At 54.7% G+C, this 24,778-nt stretch overlaps 1 protein-coding gene across 1 annotated transcript in view; it reads right to left on the bottom strand.

The window, feature by feature from the left end:
* Positions 1-24,778, bottom strand: part of col16a1 (collagen, type XVI, alpha 1) — a 401,818-nt gene that overhangs the window by 5,740 nt on the left and 371,300 nt on the right. Inside the window, exons 52-56 of the mRNA XM_072247276.1 lie at positions 7,407-7,460; positions 6,604-6,639; positions 4,761-4,823; positions 3,647-3,718; positions 58-111 (exon numbers count right to left, since the gene is read on the bottom strand). Of these exons, the coding sequence (XP_072103377.1) occupies positions 58-111; positions 3,647-3,718; positions 4,761-4,823; positions 6,604-6,639; positions 7,407-7,460 (279 nt within the window). The remainder of the gene's footprint in view (positions 1-57; positions 112-3,646; positions 3,719-4,760; positions 4,824-6,603; positions 6,640-7,406; positions 7,461-24,778) is intronic.

Here is a 24,778-nt window from a genome sequence, read left to right as displayed (position 1 = left end):
TCTCTACCCAGTAGACAAGAGGACCTCGGTGTTTCAGGTTGTGAGTTAATGTCCTACCCGGGCACCTGGCTTCCCTTCCTTTCCATCGAGGCCATCCATTCCGGGGGGTCCCTGCGTAAAGAAAGGAGACGAAAGTCAGAGGGGGCTGTATAGAAGAGGATAGGGATACCCCACCCTGTTGATACTGCCACCAGGCACAGAGTCTTTCATAACCTGCCTCATTTGTGAGACCAGGCTGAAAGATGCAGATGAGAATTGGATGGGACCCTGAGGACTGGAAGCCACCATTTAGAACAGTGCATCACAGTACGAGCCCTTTACCCAACATGTTTACTCCAACCCTTCCTGCCTACATACCCCAACCCTCCATTTTTCTTTCATCCATGTGCCTATCTTAAATATTTCTACTGTATCAGCCACCCCTGGCAATGTACTTACCATGCTGTACAAAACAAACCACATCTGACATTTCCCCAAACAAACATTCACTCACCTTAAAAGCATGTCCTCAAGGATTAGTCATTGTTACCTGGGGAAAAGTGCTGGTTATCTAGACTACTCACACCTCTTACAATTATTATACACCTCTATCATTGTCTCTCAGCCTCCTTCACTCCAAAGAGAAAACCGGAGCTCGCTCAACCTTTCTACATAAGACATGTACTCTAATCCAGGCAGCATGCTGGTAAATGTCCTCTGTACCCTCTCTAAAGTTTCCACATTCTCCCTATAATAAGGTGAACAGGACAGAACACAATACTCCAAGTGTGGCCTAACAGAGGTTCAAGGTGCTGCAACTATTCAAAAGAACATGTAAAGATAAGCCCTTCCACTGCAGTCATGCCCTTGGTTGTAGGAAATCTGCTCGGAATGTTCTTCAGGGACACTTGGGTATCAGAAAGGATCTGGCAAGTGTGGATTGGGACAGGTTGTTTTCTGGCAAAGGTGTACTTGGAAAGTGGGAGGACTTCAAAATGGAATTTTGAGAGTGCAAAGCTTGTTTGTGCCTACCAAAATGAAAGGTAAAGTTAACAGGTGTATGAAAACTTGGTTTTCAAGAGATATTGAGGTCCTGGTTAAGAGAAAAAAGGAGGTGAATAGCAGGTATAGGCAAGTAAGAACAAATGAGGTGCTTATGGAGTATAAGAACTGCAAGAGAACACTTAAGAAAGAAATCAGGAGGGCTAAAAGGCATGAAGTTGCTCTAGCAGACAAGATGAAGGGAATCCTAAGGGGATTCTACAGATATGTTAAGAGCAAAGGGATTCCAAGGGACAAAATTGGCCGATGGAAGACCAGACCGGTAATCTATGTCTGGAGCTAAAACAAATGGGGGAGATCAGAAATAAATTATTTGCATCTATATTTACTCAGGTGACAGAGTCTATAGAAGTGAGGTAAAGCAGCAAAAACTTCATGGATTACAGAGAAGGAGGTGTTTGCTACCCTGAGGCAAACCAGGGTGGATACATCCCCAGGGCCTGACAAAGTGTTTCCTTGGACTGTACTTGAGGGAAGTGCAGAAATTGCAGGCGTTCTAGCAGAGATATTAAAACATTCTCAGTGACAGGAGAGCTATGAGATGATTGGAGGATAATCAATGTTGTTCTGCTGTTTAAAGAAGGCTCTAAACAAAAAACAGGAAATAATAGTCCAGTGAGTCTGATATCAGTTGTTGGCAAGTTATTGGAAGGTATTGTAAGTGACTGGATATACAAGGTTTTGGATAGATATGGACTGATTAAGGATAGTCAGTGTTGTTTTATGCATGGTAGGTCATGTCTAACCAATCTTAAAGACCTTTTCGAGGAAGTTACCAGTAAACTAGTTGAAGGCAAAGCATTGGATATTTTACACTTGACAAGGTCCCACATGAGAGGTTGGTCAAGAAGGGTCAGTTATTCGGCATTCAGGATGAGGTAGTAAATTGGATTAGATGTTGGTTGGTGTGAGAAGCCGGAATGGTCATAGAGGGTTGCCTCTTTGACTGGAAGCCTGTGCATGGTGGTGTGCTGCAGGAATCAGATGGGTCCTTTGTTGTTTGTCATCTATATCAATGATCTGGATGATAATGTGGTTAACTGCATCAGCAAGTTTGCGGATGACACCAAGATTGAGAGTGTAGTGGACAGTGAGGAAGGTTATCATGGCTTGTAGAAGGATCTGCATCAGCTGGAAGAATGGGCTAAAAAATGGCAGATCCCGAGGGGATCAGGGTTGGTTACTGTCACTGTTTCTTTTCCCTGCAGGTGAGAGATTCGGGAATGGTTATTGTCACTGTTTCTTTTCCCTGCAGAGGAGGGGATCGGGGATGGTTACTGTCACTGTTTCCTTTTCCTGCAGGGGAGGGGATCAGGGTTGGTTACTGTCACTGTTTCCTTTTCCTGCAGGGGAGGGGATCGGAGTTGGTTACTGTCACTGTTTCTTTTCCCCTGCAGGGGAGGGGATCGGGGTTGGTTACCGTCACTGTTCCCTTTTCCTGCGGGGAGGGGATCGGAGTTGGTTACTGTCACTGTTTCTTTTCTCCTGCAGGGGAGGGGATCGGGGATGGTTACTGTCACTGTTTCCTTTTCCTGCAGGGGAGGGGATCAGGGTTGGTTACTGTCACTGTTTCTTTTCCCCTGCAGGGGAGGGGATTGGGGTTGGTTACTGTCACTGTTCCCTTTTCCTGCGGGGAGGGGATCAGGGTTGGTTACTGTCACTGTTTCCTTTTCCTGCAGGGGAGGGGATCGGAGTTGGTTACTGTCACTGTTTCTTTTCCCCTGCAGGGGAGGGGATTGGGGTTGGTTACCGTCACTGTTTCCTTTTCCTGCAGGGGAGGGGATTGGGGTTGGTTACTGTCACTGTTTCCTTTTCCTGCAGGGGAGGGGATCGGGGATGGTTACTGTCACTGTTTCCTTTTCCTGCAGGGGAGGGGATCAGGGTTGGTTACTGTCACTGTTTCTTTTCCCCTGCAGGGGAGAGGATTGGGGTTGGTTACTGTCACTGTTCCCTTTTCCTGCAGGGGAGGGGATCGGGGATGGTTACTGTCACTGTTTCCTTTTCCTGCAGGGGAGGGGATCAGGGTTGGTTACTGTCACTGTTTCTTTTCCCCTGCAGGGGAGAGGATTGGGGTTGGTTACTGTCACTGTTTCCTTTTCCTGCAGGGGAGGGGATTGGAGTTGGTTACTGTCACTGTTCCCTTTTCCTGCAGGGGAGGGGATTGGGGTTGGTTACTGTCACTGTTTCTTTTTTTCTGTGGGGTCAGGGATCGGGGATGGTTGTCACTGTTTTTTTTCTTGTGGGGGACGGTCTGGGGATTTGTTGCTGTTATCACTGTTTTTTCTGCAGGGGAGGAAGTGGAGGATTTTGGGTTTTGTGAGTTTTGTTTCTTTTTCTTTTTCATGTGGGGGAAGTTGATGTCTTTTCTTTCAAGAATTGCCATGGTCTTTCTGTATTTCCTGGCTATCTGGAGAAGGCAAATATCAGAGTTGCATTGTACATGCATACTTTGACAATAAAATGAACATTTTTTAACCTTTGTAAAGGTTACTAAAGCAAAGCTCATATGGAATGTAAGTAGGCCAATAAACCCAGGATATAAACCAAAATCTCTGTGCCATTGACAAACCCCACCAAGTATACCCAAGCAGGAGGGCAGCCTCACCTGTATCCCTGGAGTTCCAATTCGGCCTGGAGGACCTGTTGGCCCAACAGGTCCTGTTCTTCCCTCACTGCCCTGAAAAACAGAAAAGAGTTTGCATAACATGGCTGGATCCTCACCTGCCTGTGCAATTACCTCCCAACTATTGTTTTGTCCCATCATCATCTCCAGGATGTAACTTCATCATGAAGGGAGGTAGGTCTTGGTACTTACTCCCAATACAACCAGCAGATTAAATTGTTGATGTCCTAAACTAGAGATATTGACCAATAGTGAAGCTGCAATGTTTCCACCATTGTTCACAGATTTGCACTGACCAATGAGGGTCCTTGTGGCAGGCAGAGGTCACAGATGCAACCAGAACCTTGGTTCATCAGTGGGGTTGGGGAAGGGCAACTCAGTGTCTGTGATCTGTTTGGGAAGAATGTAAGTGGATCACTCATAATTACAGGTCATTCGGAGAAATGGGACATCAGTGATTCCCAAAATATCATGTCATTGTGAGAACTGTAGGTCATAGGATTACTGATCCACCAAAGGGTCATTACAGAGTCACTGACTCATTAGGCGGGGGGTGTTGATTCAGGTTGTTCGGAGGAGTCACTGATTTAGAGGTTTGAGATGATATGAGGAGAGTTACTGATTCCTGGGGGTCACAGTGTATTGCTGGGGGTGGGGGGGGGGGAGAGGTCACAGAACCACAATTGGTTGCAGGTTCATTGGTGAGGAGGATTGTATCCAGAGGGTTCTTATAGATTCTGGATGATCACAGGGCTTCATGGTTTTGTCCATTTAGGAATACTGGGACCTTATGAACCACATATGCTCAACAGACCAAAACTCTTGTTCAGTAAGACGAAGGTTACACAGGTCTGGAATTTTCTATTTAAAGTCTTCATACAAGTTTGGGGAGTTCATCTTATGTGTATGAGCACATGGATTCCTCATGAAAAGAGTTATTAGTAACTTCAGTTGGGATGCTCTGCCACAGAGACGCTGTTATCATTTAGTTCTTGGCAGCACAGCACCTCAACTCCATTCCCCCTTTGACCTCTGACCCCATTAATCTCACAACCTATCACTCATCTCATCACATGCCACCAGTCGAGGGACTCACCTTCTCACCAGGACTTCCTGGGGGTCCTGGAGGCCCAGACTTTCCAGGGAAACCTATTGGCCCCTACAAGCACAAAGTATTTCCACAATTATTGTTTCTGAGTGTGCCAAGCCTTGGTATTGTTGTAAATATTCATTCTTCAATGCAGGTTTTCCTCTCTTTTCCCATCCTAAGTAGATAGATATACATTAGAAAACTGAACTGGTTTCCTTCAATATTTCCATTTTCCCAATGACCACCTACATAACAATAGTTTTTCCTACCACATGAACCAGATTAGTATAACTCCTTTGCACTTACTCCTTAGGAGGATAAACCATTCAATCTCATGTTGTAAACCTCCATCCAAACACCAGTACCACTCAGCACACTTATCCCAACAATAACTGACACATTAGTTCATCTATACTAAATCCTGCACAAACAAGGGTAGTGATCAGTTTGGTTAAGATACAAGCAGGTGTATTTACATTATGTGTTATATTGCATTATACATAATATATCACATTTACATTTTTTATATATACTGTAGTAGGTTTGCCTGGTAGTGCTGAGATTCTGTGAGTATAGCTCAGCTGTGAACATCTGCCCATCACAGCACATCTGCTCAGCCCGACACTGAGTATCTGTACAGCCACTGCTGAACATCTGTATAGCACAGAACATCTTTCAGCCTGGAACTGATCACCTCTCCAGTCTGGTGCCAAACATCTGCACAACCTATTAGCAAACATCTAGACAGCACTGTGCCACACTGAATGGCACTAGACTGAAAATCTGCATAGCTTGGCCACGAACATCCATACAGCCAGCAGTAAACATCTGTACAGTGCAGTGCTGAACAGTTTCACATTATAGTCACACGGCCTACTTTGGCAATAGTATCAAAGTAACACTGGACCCATTAGACATTGCTCCTTTGTTGAGTGTCAATTCCCACTGAAGCTTGATGTTAAACAGTGGAGCTTTAGCATCTTTCAAACGGCCCAGTTTGCTTCCAGTTCAGTTCATTATTTTAAGTGCTGTCGAGTTTTGAGGGACAGTGTTTTTTCAGTGGGAAAATGGGCATTTTTGTCTGTATGGAAGTGACCAGCCGAAAGGTCTGTTTCCAAAGAATTGTACAACTTCAATGACTCTGATATCACAAGCTGAAAGCCAGGGCACTATTGTTAACTCCCTGCCCATGTCCTGACCAAAATGGTCATTATATCAAATAGCATGTTTTCATTAGAAACTTATGAAATACAGTTACTTTCATTTGTGAGGAAACAGATGATTACGGTTTTCATCATCTTCACCCTGCCCAAATCCCTGCAAATTTCCAGTTCCTTCTCCAACGTTTGCCTTACTTCTTCATATTCCAATCCTCCTGGTTTACTGCACCATCCATCCCTCCACGTTCCCCTCTCTTCGACAGCCATTTGTGATTTGAGTAATTCTGTGTTTCTTTTTTGTGCTGTAACTATCATTTCATTCTCCTCTATTCTCGTGTTCTGGAAATGATCTTAAATTAAACAGTCTTGAATCTTAGATTTATGTACGTGCTGGTACACCACGATTCATGCTGATAGATCTGTGTTTTGTACTGAAATGTGTGCCTGTGCTTTTATTTAAACTATTCCCTTTTATCTGAAAAGCTGTTAATCTGTGACCTTCCTTAGTGAGTCATGGAGTCATACCATCATCGGAGAAATAAGCACTTCCATTTTTACCGTGCTCTTTATAACTGATGAAGTACAACTTCCCACAGCAGGAGCCGGAGACCCCCTGAGAAATATACTTATCTGGCTATTCAAGTACTGATACAATCCAATTATCACCTGCTCAATGTAGTCTCACTTACCTGCTGTCCAGGAAACCCAGGCTGTCCTTGAAATCCCTGAAAAAAATATCACTGGGTGATTAGCTTTGGAACTTCCAGATCCCCATCTTTGGCACCATCATAGTAAAAGCTCCCTTTCATATTAGTGATACCATTTTCCTGACAGCTCCCAGCTGCCAGGTACACCCTCACATTGTCAGTGCCTAATTTCGGCAGTGTTACAGAAGGCACTATTCAATTATCTCCACAACAATTACATGGCTAGTTTCCCAATCCTTGAGACTTGCCCAACAAGAAAGTGTCAGTAGCACCTTTGAAATTTCAATTGTCTCCCAGCCAGCCACCCCTTCAGAAACCACACCCCTTTGAGAGAGAGTTCAGGTGTGCACCAGACTGCTTCAGACACCAGAGTCCAATCCTTGGTTTACAGCCTGGTTCTCCTCCAGCAAACTCACCAATGGCCTAAGTAGTCCGGAAGGGAGATATTCTATCACTTTGGGCCACACTCCTTCCAATCCACTGTGTCTTGCAGTGTAAACTTAAAAAAAAACTATCTTGCTGTGAAATTGGGCAGTGCCCTGGTCAGAATTGAATGGGTAAAGGAGAGCCTCCTAGCCAACATTGATAACTTGAGGGTTGGTGAAAAAATGTTCTGTCCAGGGAGGAGGGAGATCCCCAATAAAGTGAGACACAAACTGAGGCTGTGGTTGAAAAGCAGAATTCCAGCATGCAACCCAAGTCCTAACTGAATATGAAGAGGTTGGGATGGAGGGACCAAATGAGGGGCCAGAGTTTTCATAACAAATCAAAGAAACATCACTTACTTGGTCTCCTTTCTCTCCTCGGGCACCGGGTATTCCTGCATCACCTTTGGGGCCCTGACAAGATAAACAGAAAGGTTTCACATCACAGAAACACGTGCAAGAGCAGGGCTGAGCTCTGGCTCTTGGAAGGACAGGTGCTTGATAGACACAAGGCTACCCTGCATGTGAGCCTACTCCACAAACTCATGCACCCCCCACCCTCACCAGGAGTTAACAACACTGGGCGCTATACTTAATGGATTTTGACCAGTCCGTAACAGTGGCAACAACATCCTTCAGATTGGGACAGGGGAACATTCTTCATTATACGGGCATCAACTGGACATTGGTTATTATGGTTGTACGTCCCCAAAGTATGGCGAAAAGCTTGTCTTACATACCATCCATATTGATCAACTAACAAAGGTGCATTGAGGTAACATAAGGCAAAACAATAGCAGAATGAAGAATAAACTGTAACAGCTACAGAGAAAGGGTAAAGCTGGTAAACAATAGGAGGCAAGGTCATAGTGAGCTAGATTGTTTGGTCAGGAGTCCATCTTACTGTATGGGGGACACATTCATTCGTCTTATAACATTGATGTAGAAGCTGTCTTGGAGCTGAGTGGTAATACATGAATTTTATATACATAGTGACAAAGTTGGTAAACTGTTGGCTAATCAGTTGAAGACTAACTATACTAAATTTCAAATTAATCAGATTTATAATCAAAAAGATCAACTGATATTTGATCAAGCTGAAATTAATCAATCCTTTTTGGATTTTTATTCCTCCTTATATCAATCAGATTTTCCACGAGACTCTAAATATATGTATGATTTTTTAGATAACCAAGGTGTGAAAGCGGAAATGGTGGGGAGATGGACAGGTGGGAAGGGGGAGATGGTGGGGAGTGGGGCAGGTGGCATTGGGGAGATGGTGGGAAGTGGGATAGGTGGGATGTGTGAGGTGGTGGGGACTGGGACAGGTGGGAAGCAGGGAGATGGTGGGATTGTGACAGTTGGGAAGGGGGAGATGGTGGGGACTCGAACAGGTGGAAAGGGGGAGATGGTGCGGATTGTGACAGGTGGGAACGGGGAGATGGTGGGGAGACGGACATGTGGGAAGGTGAGATGGTGTGGATTGTGATAGGTGCGAAGGGGGAAATGGTGGGAAGGGGGAGATGGTGTGGATAGTGACAGGTGGTAAGGGGGAGATCGTGGGGAGTGGGACAGGTGGGGATTGGGAGATGGTGGGGACTGGAACAGGTGGGAAGGGGGAGATGGTGGGGATTGGGACATATGGGAAGGTGGAGATGGTGTGGATTGTGACAGGTGGGAAAGGGGAGATGGTGCGGATTGTGACAGGTGGGAACGGGGAGATGGTGGGGAGACGGACATGTGGGAAGGTGAGATGGTGTGGATTGTGATAGGTGCAAAGGGGGAAATGGTGGGAAGGGGGAGATGGTGTGGATAGTGACAGGTGGTAAGGGGGAGATCGTGGGGAGTGGGACAGGTGGGGATTGGGAGATGGTGGGGACTGGAACGGGTGGGAAGGGGGAGATGGTGGGGATTGGGACATATGGGAAGGTGGAGATGGTGTGGATTGTGACAGGTGGGAAAGGGGAGATGGTGCGGATTGTGACAGGTGGGAACGGGGAGATGGTGGGGAGACGGACATGTGGGAAGGTGAGATGGTGTGGATTGTGATAGGTGCGAAGGGGGAAATGGTGGGAAGGGGGAGATGGTGTGGATAGTGACAGGTGGTAAGGGGGAGATCGTGGGGAGTGGGACAGGTGGGGATTGGGAGATGGTGGGGACTGGAACAGGTGGGAAGGGGGAGATGGTGGGGATTGGGACATATGGGAAGGTGGAGATGGTGTGGATTGTGACAGGTGGGAAAGGGGAGATGGTGCGGATTGTGACAGGTGGGAACGGGGAGATGGTGGGGAGACGGACATGTGGGAAGGTGAGATGGTGTGGATTGTGATAGGTGCAAAGGGGGAAATGGTGGGAAGGGGGAGATGGTGTGGATAGTGACAGGTGGTAAGGGGGAGATCGTGGGGAGTGGGACAGGTGGGGATTGGGAGATGGTGGGGACTGGAACGGGTGGGAAGGGGGAGATGGTGGGGATTGGGACATATGGGAAGGTGGAGATGGTGTGGATTGTGACAGGTGGGAAAGGGGAGATGGTGCGGATTGTGACAGGTGGGAACGGGGAGATGGTGGGGAGACGGACAAGTGGGAAGGTGAGATGGTGTGGATTGTGATAGGTGCGAAGGGGGAAATGGTGGGAAGGGGGAGATGGTGTGGATAGTGACAGGTGGTAAGGGGGAGATCGTGGGGAGTGGGACAGGTGGGGATTGGGAGATGGTGGGGACTGGAACAGGTGGGAAGGGGGAGATGGTGGGGATTGGGACATATGGGAAGGTGGAGATGGTGTGGATTGTGACAGGTGGGAAAGGGGAGATGGTGTGGATTGTGACAGGTGGGAACGGGGAGATGGTGGGGAGACGGACATGTGGGAAGGGGAGATGGTGGGGAGACGGACATGTGGGAAGGGGAGATGGTGGGGAGTGGGGCAGGTGCGAAGGGGGAGATGGTGGGGAGTGTGACAGGTGGGAAGGGGGAGATGGTGTGGAGAGTGACAGGTGGGAAGAGGGAGTTGGTGTGGAATGTGACAGGCGTAAGGGGGAGATTGTGGGGAGTGGGACAGGTGGGAAGGGGGAAATGGTGGGGTTTGGAACAGGTGGGAGGTGGAGATGGTGGGGTGTGAGTTGGTGGGGATTGTCACAGGTGGGAAGGGCAAATGGTGGGGAGACGGACAGGTGGTAAGGGGGAGATGGTGGGGAGAGAGGCAGGTAGGATGGGGGAGATGGTGGGGAGTGGGACAGGTGGGACGTGTGAGGTGGTGGAGAGTGGGACAGGTGGGAAGCGGGGAGATGGTGGGATTGTGACAGTTGGGAAGGGGGAGAGGGTGGGGAGACAGATAGGTGGGAAGGGGGAGATGGTGTGGATTCGGACAGGTGGAAAGGCGGAGATGGTGGGGAGTGTGACAGGTGGGAAGGGGGATATGGTGGGGAGTGGGACAAGTGGGAAGGGGGAGAAGGTGGGGATTGGGACACGTGGGAAGGTGGAGATGGTGTGGATTGTGACAGGTGGGAAGGGGGAGATGGTGTGGATTGGGACTTGTCGGAAGGTGGAGATGGTGTGGATTGCGACAGGTGGCAAGGGGGAGATGGTGGGGAGTGGGGCAGGTGGGATGGGGGAGATGGTGGGGAGTGGGACAGGTGGGACATGTGAGGTGGTGGAGAGTGGGACAGGTGGGAAGCAGGGAGATGGTGGGATTGTGACAGTTGGGAAGGGGAAGATGGTGGGGAGTGGGACAGGTGGGAAGGGGGAGAAGGTGGGGAGTGGGACAGGTGTGAAGGGGGAGATGGTGTGGAGAGTGACAGGTGGGAAGAGGGAGTTGGTGTGGAATGTGACAGGCGGTAAGGGGGAGATTGTGGGGAGTGGGACAGGTGGGAATTGGGAGATGGTGGGGAGTGGGACAGGTGGGAAGGGGGAAATGGTGGGGTTTGGGACAGGTGGGAGGTGGAGATGGTGGGGTGTGAGAAAGGTGGGAAGGGGGAGATGGTGGGGATTGTCACAGGTGGGAAGGGGAGATGGTGGGGAGAGGGGCAGGTAGGACGGGGGAGATGGTGGAGAGTGGGACAGGTGGGACGTGTGAGGTGGTGGAGAGTGGGACAGGTGGGAAGCGGGGAGATGGTGGGATTGTGACAGTTGGGAAGGGGGAGATAGTGGGGAGTGGAACAGGTGGGAAGCGGGAGATGGTGGGGAGACGAATAGGTGGGAAGGGGGAGATGGTGTGGATTCGGACAGGTGGGAAGGGGGAGATGGTGGGGAGTGTGACAGGTGGGAAGGGGGATATGGTGGGGAGTGGGACAGGTGGGAAGGGGGATATGGTGGGGAGTGGGACAGATGGGAAGGGGGATAAGGTGGGGAGTGGGACACGTGGGAAGGTGGAGATGGTGTGGATTGTGACAGGTGGGAAGGGGGAGATGGTGTGGATTGGGACTTGTCGGAAGGTGGAGATGGTGTGGATTGCGACAGGTGGCAAGGGGGAGATGGTGGGGAGTGGGGCAGGTGGGATGGGGAGATGGTGGGGAGTGGGACAGGTGGGACATGTGAGGTGGTGGAGAGTGGGACAGGTGGGAAGCGGGGAGATGGTGGGATTGTGACAGGCGGGAAGGGGGACAAGGTGGGGATTGGGACTTGTCGGGAGGCGGAGATGGTGTGAATTGTGACAGGTGGGAAGGGGGAGATGGTGCGGATTGTGACAGGTGGGAAGGGGGAGATGGTGGGGATTGGGACACGTGGGAAGGTGGAGATGGTGTGGATTGCGACAGGTGGCAAGGGGGAGATGGTGGGGAGTGGGGCGGGTGGGATGGGGAGATGGTGGGGAGTGGGACAGGTGGGACATGTGAGGTGGTGGAGAGTGGGACAGGTGGGAAGCAGGGAGATGGTGGGATTGTGACAGGCGGGAAGGGGGACAAGGTGGGGATTGGGACTTGTCGGGAGGCGGAGATGGTGTGAATTGTGACAGGTGGGAAGGGGGAGATGGTGGGGAGTGTGACAGGTGGGAAGGGGGAGATGGTGGGGAGATGGACAGGTGGGAATGGGGAGATGGTGGAGAGTGTGACAGGTTGGCAGGGGAAATGTTGGGGAGTGTGACAGGTGGGAAGGGGGGAGATGGTGCGGATTGTGACAGGTGGGTAGGGGGTGATGGTGGGGAGTGTGACAGGTGGGAAGGGGGAAATGGTGGGGAATGGGACGGGGGAGGGGGGAGATGGGAAGTATGACAGGTGGGAAGCGGGGAGATGGTGGGGAGTGTGACAGGTGTGACAAACCTTCCATGTGACAGGTGGGAAAGGGGAGATGGTGGGGAGATGGACAAGTGGGAAGGGGGAGATGGTGTGGATTGGGACAGGTGGGAAGGGGGAGATGGTGGGGAGTGGGACAGGTGGGAATGGGGAGATGGTGGGGAGCGTGACAGGTGGGAAGGGGAGATGGTGGACAGTGTGACAGGTGGGAAGGGGGGAGATGGTGCAGATTGTGACAGGTGGGTAGGGGGTGATGGTGGGAAGTGTGACAGGTGGGAAGGGCGAGATGGTGGGGAGTGGGACAGGGGGGAAGGGGGAGATGGTGGGGATTGTGAAATGTGCGATGGAGTGATGGTGACGATTGTGACAGGTGGAAAGGGGAGATGGTGGGGATTGTGACAGGTGGGAAGGGGGAGATAGTCGGGAGACGGTCAGGTGGGAAGGGGGAGATGGTGGGGAGTGGGAGAGGTAGGAAGGGGAGATGGTGGGGAGTGGAGAGGTGGTAAGGGGGAGATGGTGCGGATAGGGACTTGTCGGTAGGTGTTGATGGTGGGGATTGCGACAAGTGGGAAGGAGAGATGGTGGGGAGACGGACAGGTGGCAAGGGGGAGATGGTGGGGAGTGGGGCAGGTGTGATGGGGGAGATGGTGGGGAGTGGAACAGGTGGGACGTGTGAGGTGGTGGAGAGTGGGACAGGTGGGAAGTGGGGAGATGGTGGGATTGTGACAGTTGGGAAGGGGGAGATGGTGGTGAGTGGGACAGGTGGGAAGGGGGAGATGGTGCGGATTGGGACAGGTGGGAAGGGGGAGATCGTTGAGATTGTGACAGGTGGGAAGGGGGGATGGTGGGGATTGCGACAGGTGGGAAGGGGGTGATGTTGCGGATTGGGACTTGTCGGAAGGTGGAGATGGTGTGGATTGCGACAGGTGGCAAGGGGGAGATGGTGGGGAGTGGGGCAGGTGGGATGGGGAGATGGTGGGGAGTGGGACAGGTGGGAAGCGGGGAGATGGTGGGATTGTGACAGGCGGGAAGGGGGACAAGGTGGGGATTGGGACTTGTCGGGAGGTGGAGATGGTGTGGATTGTGACAGGTGGGAAGGGGGAGATAGTGTGGCTTGTGCGAGGTGGAACGGGTAGATTTTGGGGAGTGTGACACGTGGAAAGGGGGAGATGGTGGGAAGTGGGACAGGTGGGAAGGGGGAGATGGTGGGGAGTGGGAGAGGTGGGAAAGGGGGATCGTGGGGAGTGGACAGGTGGTAAGGGGGAGATGGTGCGGATAGGGACATGTCGGAATGTGGAGATGGTGTGGATTATTACAGGTGGGAAGGGAGAGATGGTGCGGATTGTGACAGGTGGGAAGGGGGAGATAGTGGGGAGACGGTCATGTGGGAAGTGGAGATGGTGGGCAGCGGGACAGCTGGGAAAGGGGAGATGGTGGGGAGTGTGAGAGGTGGGAAGGTGAGATGGTGCGGATTGTGACAGGCAGGAAGGGGGAAATTGTGGGGAGGGTGACAGGTGGGAAGGGGGAGATGGTGTGGATAGTGACAGGTGGGAAGAGGGAGTTGGTGTGGAATGTGACAGGCGGTAAGGGGGAGATTGTGGGGAGTGGGACAGGTGGGAATTGGGAGATGGTGGGGAGTGGGACAGGTGGGAAGAGGGAGATGGTGGGGTTTGGGACAGGTGGGTTGCTGGAGATGGTGGGGAGTGAGAAAGGTGGGAAGGGGGAGATGGTGGGGATTGTGACAGTTGGGAATGGGGAGATGGCGGGGAGTGGGACAGGTGGGAAGGGGGAGATGGTGCGGATTGGGACGTGTCGGAAGGTGGAGATGCTGTCGATTGTGACAGGTGAGAAGGGGGAGATGGTGCGGATTGTGACAGGTGGGAAGGGGGATATGGTGTGGATTGTGACAGGTGGGAAGGGGGAGATGGTGGGGAGTGGGACATATGGGAAGGGGGACATGGTGCGGATTGGGACAGGTGGAAAAGGGGGATATGGTGTGGATTGTGACAGGTGGGAAGGGGAAGATGGTGGGCAGTGGGACAGGTGGGAAGGGGGAGATGGTGCAGATTGGGACAGGTGGGAAGGGGGAGATGGTGGAAAGTGGGACAGGTGGGAAGGGGGAGATTGTGGGAAGTGCGACAGCTGGGAACGGTGAGATGGTGGGGAGACGGACAGGTGGGAAGGATGAGATGGTGTGGATTGTGACATGTGGGAAGGGGAGTGTGACAGGTGGGAAAGTGAAATGGGGAGGAGACGGACATGTGGGAAGGGGAGATAGTGGGGAGTGGGACAGGTGGGAAGGGGGAGATGGTGGGGAGTGGGAGAGGTGGGAAGGGGGGATGGTGCAGATTGGGACAGGTGGGAAGGGGAGATGGTGCAGATTGGGACAGGTGGGAAGGTGGAGATGGTGCGGATTATGACAGGTGGAAAAGGGGGATATTGTGTGGATTGTGACAGGTGGGAAGGGGGAGATTGTGCAGATTGCGACAGGTGGGAAGGGGGTGATCGTTGGGAGTGTGACAGGTGGGAAGGGGGAGATGGTGGGGATTGTGACAGGTGGGAAGGGGGAGATGGTGGGGAGTGTGACAGATGTGACAAACCTTCCATGTGACAGGTGGGAAGGGGGAGATGGTGGGGAGACGGACAAGTGGGAAGGGGGAGATGGTGTTGATTGGGACAGGTGGGAAGGGGGAGATGGTGGGGAGACGGACAGGTGGGAAGGGCGAGATGGTGGGGAGTGGGACTGGGGGAAGGGGGAGATGGTGGGGATTGTGACAAGTGGGAAGGGAGAGATAGTGGAGAGATGGACAGGTGGGAAGGGGGAGATGGTGGGGAGTGGGAGAGGTGGGAAAGGGGGATGGTGGGGAGTGGACAGGTGGTAAGGGGGAGATGGTGCGGATAGGGACATGTCGGAATGTGGAGATGGTGTGGATTATTACAGGTGGGAAGGGAGAGATGGTGCGGATTGTGACAGGTGGGAAGGGAGAGATAGTGGGGAGACGGACATGTGGGAAGTGGAGATGGTGGGGAGTGGGTCAGGTGGGAAGGGGGAGATGGTGGGGAGTGGACAGGTGGTAAGGGGGAGATGGTGCGGATAGGGACTGGTTGGAAGGTGGAGATGGTGTGGATTTGGACAGGTGGGAAGGGAGAGATGGTGCGGATTGTGACAGGTGGGAAGGGGGACATAGTGGGGAGATGGACATGTGGGAAGTGGAGATGGTGGGCAGCGGGACAGCTAGGAAGGGGGAGATGGTGGGGAGTGGGACAGGTGGGAAGGGGGAGATGGTGGGGAGTGGGACAGGATGGAAGGTGCAAATGGTGTGGATTGTGAAAGGTGGGAAGGGGGAGATAGTGCGGATTCGGACTTGTCAGAAGGTAGAGATGGTGTGGATTTTCACAGCTGGGAAGGGGGAGATGGTGCGGATTGTGACAGGTGGGAATGGGGAGATGGTGGGGAAATGGGCATGTGGGAAGGGGAGATGGTGGGGAGTGGGACAGGTGGGAAGGGGGAGATGGATTGGATTGTGACAGCTGGGAATGGGGATATGGTGTGAATTGTGACAGGTGGGAAGGGGAAGATGGTGGGGATTGTGACAGGTGGAAAGGGGAAATGGTGGGGATTGTGACTGGTGGAAAGGGGGAGATAGTCGGGAGACGGTCAGGCGGGAAGGGGGAGATGGTGGGGAGTGGGAGATGTAGGAAGGGGAGATGGTGGGGCGTGGACAGGTGGTAAGGGGGAGATGGTGCGGATAGGGACTTGTCGGTAGGTGTTGATGGTGGGGATTGCGACAAGTGGGAAGGAGAGATGGTGGGGAGACGGACAGGTGGCAAGGGGGAGATGGTGGGGAGTGGGGCAGGTGTGATGGGGGAGATGGTGGGGAGTGGAACAGGTGGGACGTGTGAGGTGGTGGAGAGTGGGACAGGTGGGAAGTGGGGAGATGGTGGGATTGTGACGGTTGGGAAGGGGGAGATGGTGGGGAGTGGGACAGGTGGGAAGGGGAGATGGTGGGGACTGTGACAGGTGGGAAGAGGGAGATGGTGGGGAGTGGGGCAGGTGTGATGAGGGAGATGGTGGGGAGTGGGACAGGTGGGACGTGTGAGGTGGTGGAGAGTGGGACAGGTGGGAAGTGGGGAGATGGTGGAATTGTGACAGTTGGGAAGGGGGAGATGGTGGGGAGTGGGACAGGTGGGAAGGGGGAGAAGGTGGGGATTGGAACACGTGGGAAGGTGGAGATGGTGTGGATTGTGACAGGTGGGAAGGGGGTGATGGTGCGGATTGGGACTTGTCGGAAGGTGGAGATGGTGCGGATTGGGACAGGTGGGAAGGGGGAGATCGTTGAGATTGTGACAGGTGGGAAGGGGGAGATGGTGCGGATTGGGACAGGTGGGAAGGGGGAGATCGTTGAGATTGTGACAGGTGGGAAGGGGGGATGGTGGGGATTGCGACAGGTGGGAAGGGGGTGATGTTGCGGATTGGGACTTGTCGGAAGGTGGAGATGGTGTGGATTGCGACAGGTGGCAAGGGGGAGATGGTGGGGAGTGGGGCAGGTGGGACATGTGAGGTGGTGGAGAGTGGGACAGGTGGGAAGCGGGGAGATGGTGGGATTGTGACAGGCGGGAAGGGGGACAAGGTGGGGATTGGGACTTGTCGGGAGGTGGAGATGGTGTGGATTGTGGCAGGTGGGAAGGGGGAGATGGTGCAGATTGTGACAGGTGGGTAGGGGGTGATGGTGGGGAGTGTGACAGGTGGGAAGGGCGAGATGGTGGGGAGTGGGACAGGGGGGAAGGGGGAGATGGTGGGGATTGTGAAATGTGCGATGGAGTGATGGTGACGATTGTGACAGGTGGGAAGCGGGAGGTGGTGTGGTTTGTGAGAGGTGGAACGGGTAGATTTTGGGGAGTGTGACATGTGGAAAGGGGGAGATGGTGGGAAGTGGGACAGGTGGGAAGGGGAAGATGGTGGGGATTGTGACAGGTGGAAAGGGGAGATGGTGGGGACTGTGACAGGTGGGAAGAGGGAGATGGTGGGGAGTGGGGCAGGTGTGATGGGGGAGATGGTGGGGAGTGGGACAGGTGGGACGTGTGAGGTGGTGGAGAGTGGGACAGGTGGGAAGTGGGGAGATGGTGGAATTGTGACAGTTGGGAAGGGGGAGATGGTGGGGAGTGGGACAGGTGGGAAGGGGGAGAAGGTGGGGATTGGAACACGTGGGAAGGTGGAGATGGTGTGGATTGTGACAGGTGGGAAGGGGGTGATGGTGCGGATTGGGACTTGTCGGAAGGTGGAGATGGTGCGGATTGGGACAGGTGGGAAGGGGGAGATCGTTGAGATTGTGACAGGTGGGAAGGGGGAGATGGTGCGGATTGGGACAGGTGGGAAGGGGGAGATCGTTGAGATTGTGACAGGTGGGAAGGGGGGATGGTGGGGATTGCGACAGGTGGGAAGGGGGTGATGTTGCGGATTGGGACTTGTCGGAAGGTGGAGATGGTGTGGATTGCGACAGGTGGCAAGGGGGAGATGGTGGGGAGTGGGGCAGGTGGGACATGTGAGGTGGTGGAGAGTGGGACAGGTGGGAAGCGGGGAGATGGTGGGATTGTGACAGGCGGGAAGGGGGACAAGGTGGGGATTGGGACTTGTCGGGAGGTGGAGATGGTGTGGATTGTGGCAGGTGGGAAGGGGGAGATGGTGCAGATTGTGACAGGTGGGTAGGGGGTGATGGTGGGGAGTGTGACAGGTGGGAAGGGCGAGATGGTGGGGAGTGGGGCAGGGGGGAAGGGGGAGATGGTGGGGATTGTGAAATGTGCGATGGAGTGATGGTGACGATTGTGACAGGTGGGAAGCGGGAGGTGGTGTGGTTTGTGAGAGGTGGAACGGGTAGATTTTGGGGAGTGTGACATGTGGAAAGGGGGAGATGGTGGGAAGTGGGACAGGTGGGAAGGGGAAGATGGTGGGGATTGTGACAGGTGGAAAGGGGAGATGGTGGGGACTGTGACAGGTGGGAAGAGGGAGATGGTGGGGAGTGGGGCAGGTGTGATGGGGGAGATGGTGGGGAGTGGGACAGGTGGGACGTGTGAGGTGGTGGAGAGTGGGACAGGTGGGAAGTGGGGAGATGGTGGAATTGTGACAGTTGGGAAGGGGGAGATGGTGGGGAGTGGGACAGGTGGGAAGGGGGAGAAGGTGGGGATTGGAACACGTGGGAAGGTGGAGATGGTGTGGATTGTGACAGGTGGGAAGGGGGTGATGGTGCGGATTGGGACTTGTCGGAAGGTGGAGATGGTGCGGATTGGGACAGGTGGGAAGGGGGAGATCGTTGAGATTGTGACAGGCGGGAAGGGGGCATGGTGGGGATTGCGACAGGTGGATAGGTGAAGATGGTGGGGAGTGGGACAGGTGGGAAGTGGGAGATGGCGGGGAGTGGGGGAGTGGGACAGCTGGGAAGGGGGATATAGTGGGGAGTGTGACAGGTGGGAAGGGGGAGATGGTGGGGAGTGGGAGAGGTGGGAAAGGGGGATGGTGGGGAGTGGACAGGTGGTAAGGGGGAGATGGTGGGGAGTGTGAGAGGTGGGAAGGTGAGATGGTGCGGATTGTGACAGGCAGGAAGGGGGAAATGGTGGGGAGTGTGACAGGTGGGAAGGGGGAGATGGTGTGGATAGTGACAGGTGGGAAGGGGGAGATGGTGTGGATAGTGACAGGTGGGAAGAAGGAGTTGGTGTGGAATGTGACAGGCGGTAAGGGGGAGATGGTGGGGAGTGGGACAGGTGGGAATTGGGAGATGGTGGGGAGTGGGACAGGTGGGAAGGGGGAGATGGTGGGGTTTGGGGCAGGTGGGTTGCTGGAGATGGTCGGGAGTGAGAAAGGTGGGAAGGGGGAGATGGTGGGGATTGTGACAGGTGGGAAGGGGAGATGGTGGGGAGACGGACAGGTGGGAAGAGGCAGATGGTGGGGAGTGGGGCAGGTGGGATGGGGGAGATGGTGGGGAGTGGGACAGGTGGGACGTGTGAGGTGGTGGAGAGTGAGACAGGTGGGAAGCGGGGAGATGGTGGGACTGTGACAGTTGGGAATGGGGAGATGGTGGGGAGTGGGACAGGTGGGAAGGGGGAGATGGTGCGGATTGGGACGTGTCGGAAGGTGGAGATGCTGTCGATTGTGACAGGTGGGAAGGGGGAGATGGTGCGGATTGTGACAGATGGGAAGGGGGATATGGTGTGGATTGTGACAGGTGGGAAGGGGGAGATGGCGGGGAGTGGGACAGCTGGGAAGGGGGATATAGTGGGGAGTGTGACAGGTGGGAACGGGGAGATGGTGGGGAGACGGACAGGTGGGAAGGGCGAGATGGTGGGGAATGGGACTGGGGGAAGGGGGAGATGGTGGGTATTTTGACAAGTGGGAAGGGAGAGATAGTGGGGAGATGGACAGGTGGGAAGGGGGAGATGGTGGGGAGTGGGAGAGGTGGGAAAGGGGGATGGTGGGGAGTGGACAGGTGGTAAGGGGGAGATGGTGCGGATAGGGACATGTCGGAATGTGGAGATGGTGTGGATTATTACAGGTGGGAAGGGAGAGATGGTGCGGATTGTGACAGGTGGAAAGGGGGAGATAGTGGGGAGACTGACATGTGGGAAGTGGAGATGGTGGGCAGCGGGACAGCTGGGAAGGGGGAGATGGTGGGGAGTGTGAGAGGTGGGAAGGTGAGATGGTGCAGATTGTGACAGGCAGGAAGGGGGAAATGGTGGGGAGTGTGACAGGTGGGAAGGGGGAGATGGTGTGGATAGTGACAGGTGGGAAGAGGGAGTTGGTGTGGAATGTGACAGGCGGTAAGGGGGAGATTGTGGGGAGTGGGACAGGTGGGAATTGGGAGATGGTGGGGAGTGGGACAGGTGGGAAGGGGGAGATGGTGGGGTTTGGGACAGGTGGGTTGCTGGAGGTGGTGGGGAGTGAGAAAGGTGGGAAGGGGGAGATGGTGGGGATTGTGACAGGTGGGAAGGGGAGATGGTGGGGAGACGGACAGGTGGGAAGAGGCAGATGGTGGGGAGTGGGGCAGGTGGGATGGGGGAGATGGTGGGGAGTGGGACAGGTGGGACGTGTGAGGTGGTGGAGGGTGAGACAGGTGGGAAGCGGGGAGATGGTGGGACTGTGACAGTTGGGAATGGGGAGATGGTGGGGAGTGGGACAGGTGGGAAGGGGGAGATGGTGCGGATTGGGACGTGTCGGAAGGTGGAGATGCTGTCGATTGTGACAGGTGAGAAGGGGGAGATGGTGCGGATTGTGACAGGTGGGAAGGGGGATATGGTGTGGATTGTGACAGGTGGGAAGGGGGAGATGGTGGGGAGTGGGACATATGGGAAGGGGGAGATGGTGCGGATTGGGACAGGTGGAAAAGGGGGATATGGTGTGGATTGTGACAGGTGGGAAGGGGAAGATGGTGGGTAGTGGGACAGGTGGGAAGGGGGAGATGGTGGAGAGTGGGACAGGTGGGAAGGGGGAGATGGTGGGGATTGGGACAGGTGGGAAGGGGGAGATGGTGGGAAGTGCGACAGCTGGGAACGGTGAGATGGTGGGGAGACGGACAGGTGGGAAGGATGAGATGGTGTGGATTGTGACATGTGGGAAGGGGAGTGTGACAGGTGGGAAAGTGAAATGGGGAGGAGACGGACATGTGGGAAGGGGAGATGGTGGGGAGTGGGACAGGTGGGAAGGGGGAGATGGTGGGGAGTGGGAGAGGTGGGAAGGGGGGATGGTGCAGATTGGGACAGGTGGGAAGGGGAGATGGTGCAGATTGGGACAGGTGGGAAGGTGGAGATGGTGCGGATTATGACAGGTGGAAAAGGGGGATATTGTGTGGATTGTGACAGGTGAGAAGGGGGAGATTGTGCAGATTGCGACAGGTGGGAAGGGGGTGATCGTTGGGAGTGTGACAGGTGGGAAGGGGGAGATGGTGGGGATTGTGACAGGTGGGAAGGGGGAGATGGTGGGGAGTGTAACAGGTGTGACAAACCTTCCATGTGACAGGTGGGAAGGGGGAGATGGTGGGGAGACGGACAAGTGGGAAGGGGGAGATGGTGTTGATTGGGACAGGTGGGAAGGGGGAGATGGTGGAGAGTGGGACAGGTGGGAAGGGGGAGATGGTGGGGAGACGGACAGGTGGGAAGGATGAGATGGTGTGGATTGTGACATGTGGGAAGGGGAGATGGTGGGGAGTGTGACAGGTGGGATGGGAGATATGGTGGGGAGACAGACAGTTGGGAAAGGGGATATGGTGGGAAGACGGACCGGAGGGAGGATGGATATGGTGTGGATTGTGAAATGTGCGATGGAGAGATGGTGAGGATTGTGACAGGTGGGAAGCGGGAGGTGGTGTGGATTGTGAGAGGTGGGAAGGGTAGATGTTGGGGAGTGTGACAGGTGGGAAGCGGGGAGATGGTACGAAGTGGGACAGGTGGGAAGGGGGAGATGGTGGGGATGGTGACAGGTGGGAAGGGGGTGATGGTGTGGATTGTGACAGCTGGGAAGGGGGATATGGTGTGTATCGTGACAGGTGGTAAGGGGGAGATGGTGGGAAGTATGACAGGTGGGAAGCGGGGAGATGGTGGGGAGTGTGACAGGTGTGACAAACCTTCCATGTGACAGGTAGGAAGGGGGAGATGGTGCGGATTGGGACAGGTGGGAAGGGGGAGATCGTTGGGACTATGACAGGTGGGAAGGGGAGATGGTGGGGATTGTGACAGGTGGGAAGGTGGAATGGTGGGGATTGTGGCAGGTGGGAAGGGGGAGATGGTGTGGAGTGGGTCAGGTGGGAAGGGAGAGATGGTGGGGAGTGTGACAGGTGGGAGGGTGAAATGGTGAGGAGACGGACATGTGGGAAAGGGAGATGGTGGGGAGTGGGACAGGTGGGAAGGGGGAGATGGTGGGGAGTGGGAGAGGTGGGAAGGGGGGATGGTGGGGAGTGGACAGGTGGTAAGGGGGAGATGGTGGGAAGTATGACAGGTGGGAAGCGGGGAGATGGTGGGGAGTGTGACAAACCTTCCATGTGACAGGTAGGAAGGGGGAGATGGTGCGGATTGGGACAGGTGGGAAGGGGGAGATCGTTGGGACTGTGACAGGTGGGAAGGGGAGATGGTGGGGAGTGTGACAGGTGGGAAGGGGGACATAGTGGGGAGATGGACATGTGGGAAGTGGAGATGGTGGGCAGCGGGACAGCTAGGAAGGGGGAGATGGTGGGGAGTGGGACAGGTGGGAAGGGGGAGATGGTGGGGAGTGGGACAGGATGGAAGGTGCAAATGGTGTGGATTGTGAAAGGTGGGAAGGGGGAGATAGTGCGGATTCGGACTTGTCAGAAGGTAGAGATGGTGTGGATTTTCACAGCTGGGAAGGGGGAGATGGTGCGGATTGTGACAGGTGGGAATGGGGAGATGGTGGGGAAATGGACATGTGGGAAGGGGAGATGGTGGGGAGTGGGACAGGTGGGAAGGGGGAGATGGTGTGAATTGTGACAGCTGGGAATGGGGATATGGTGTGAATTGTGACAGGTGGGAAGGGGAAGATGGTGGGGATTGTGACAGGTGGAAAGGGGAGATGGTGCGGATTGTGACAGGTGGGAAGGGGGAGATAGTCGGGAGACGGTCAGGTGGGAAGGGGGAGATGGTGGGGAGTGGGAGAGGTAGGAAGGGGAGATGGTGGGGAGTGGACAGGTGGTAAGGGGGAGATGGTGCGGATAGGGACTTGTCGGTAGGTGTTGATGGTGGGGATTGCGACAAGTGGGAAGGAGAGATGGTGGGGAGACGGACAGGTGGCAAGGGGGAGATGGGGAGTGGGGCAGGTGTGATGGGGGAGATGGTGGGGAGTGGAACAGGTGGGACGTGTGAGGTGGTGGAGAGTGGGACAGGTGGGAAGTGGGGAGATGGTGGGATTGTGACAGTTGGGAAGGGGGAGATGGTGGGGAGTGGGACAGGTGGGAAGGGGGAGAAGGTGGGGATTGGGACACGTGGGAAGGTGGAGATGGTGTGGATTGTGACAGGTGGGAAGGGGGTGATGGTGCGGATTGGGACTTGTCGGAAGGTGGAGATGGTGTGGATTGTGACAGGTGGGAAGGGGGAGATGGTGTGGATTGTGACAGTGGGAAGGGGGAGATGGTGCGGATTGGGATAGGTGGGAAGGGGGAGATCGTTGAGATTGTGACAGGTGGGAAGGGGGGATGGTGGGGATTGCGACAGGTGGGAAGGGGGTGATGTTGCGGATTGGGACTTGTCGGAAGGTGGAGATGGTGTGGATTGTGACAGGTGGCAAGGGGGAGATGGTGGGGAGTGGGGCAGGTGGGATGGGGAGATGGTGGGGAGTGGGACTGGTGGGACATGTGAGGTGGTGGAGAGTGGGACAGGTGGGAAGCGGGGAGATGGTGGGATTGTGACAGGCGGGAAGGGGGACAAGGTGGGGATTGGGACTTGTCGGGAGGTGGAGATGGTGTGGATTGTGACAGGTGGGAAGGGGGAGATGGTGCAGATTGTGACAGGTGGGTAGGGGGTGATGGTGGGGAGTGTGACAGGTGGGAAGGGCGAGATGGTGACGATTGTGACAGGTGGGAAGCGGGAGGTGGTGTGGTTTGTGAGAGGTGGAACGGGTAGATTTTGGGGAGTGTGACACGTGGAAAGGGGGAGATGGTGGGAAGTGGGACAGGTGGGAAGGGGAAGATGGTGGGGATTGTGACAGGTGGAAAGGGGAGATGGTGGAGATTGTGACAGGTGGGAAGGGGGAGATGGTGGGGAGTGGGGCAGGTGTGATGGGGGAGATGGTGGGGAGTGGGACAGGTGGGACGTGTGAGGTGGTGGAGAGTGGAACAGGTGGGAAGTGGGGAGATGGTGGAATTGTGACAGTTGGGAAGGGGGAGATGGTGGGGAGTGGGACAGGTGGGAAGGGGGAGAAGGTGGGGATTTGAACACGTGGGAAGGTGGAGATGGTGTGGATTGTGACAGGTGGGAAGGGGGTGATGGCGCGGATTGGGACTTGTTGGAAGGTGGAGATGGTGTGGATTGTGACAGGTGGGAAGGGGGAGATCGTTGAGATTGTGACAGGTGGGAAGGGGGGATGGTGGGGATTGCGACAGGTGGATAGGTGAAGATGGTGGGGAGTGGGACAGGTGGGAAGGGGGAGATGGTGTGAATTGTGACAGCTGGGAATGGGGATATGGTGTGAATTGTGACAGGTGGGAAGGGGAAGATGGTGGGGATTGTGACAGGTGGAAAGGGGAGATGGTGCGGATTGTGACAGGTGGGAAGGGGGAGATAGTCGGGAGACGGTCAGGTGGGAAGGGGGAGATGGTGGGGAGTGGGAGAGGTAGGAAGGGGAGATGGTGGGGAGTGGACAGGTGGTAAGGGGGAGATGGTGCGGATAGGGACTTGTCGGTAGGTGTTGATGGTGGGGATTGCGACAAGTGGGAAGGAGAGATGGTGGGGAGACGGACAGGTGGCAAGGGGGAGATGGGGAGTGGGGCAGGTGTGATGGGGGAGATGGTGGGGAGTGGA

Source organism: Mobula birostris, chromosome 30 (genome assembly GCF_030028105.1).
Source record: "Mobula birostris isolate sMobBir1 chromosome 30, sMobBir1.hap1, whole genome shotgun sequence".
NCBI lineage: Eukaryota > Metazoa > Chordata > Chondrichthyes > Myliobatiformes > Myliobatidae > Mobula > Mobula birostris.
Note: the sequence above shows the minus strand (reverse complement) of the source record. Positions and strands in the feature narration are given on the sequence as shown.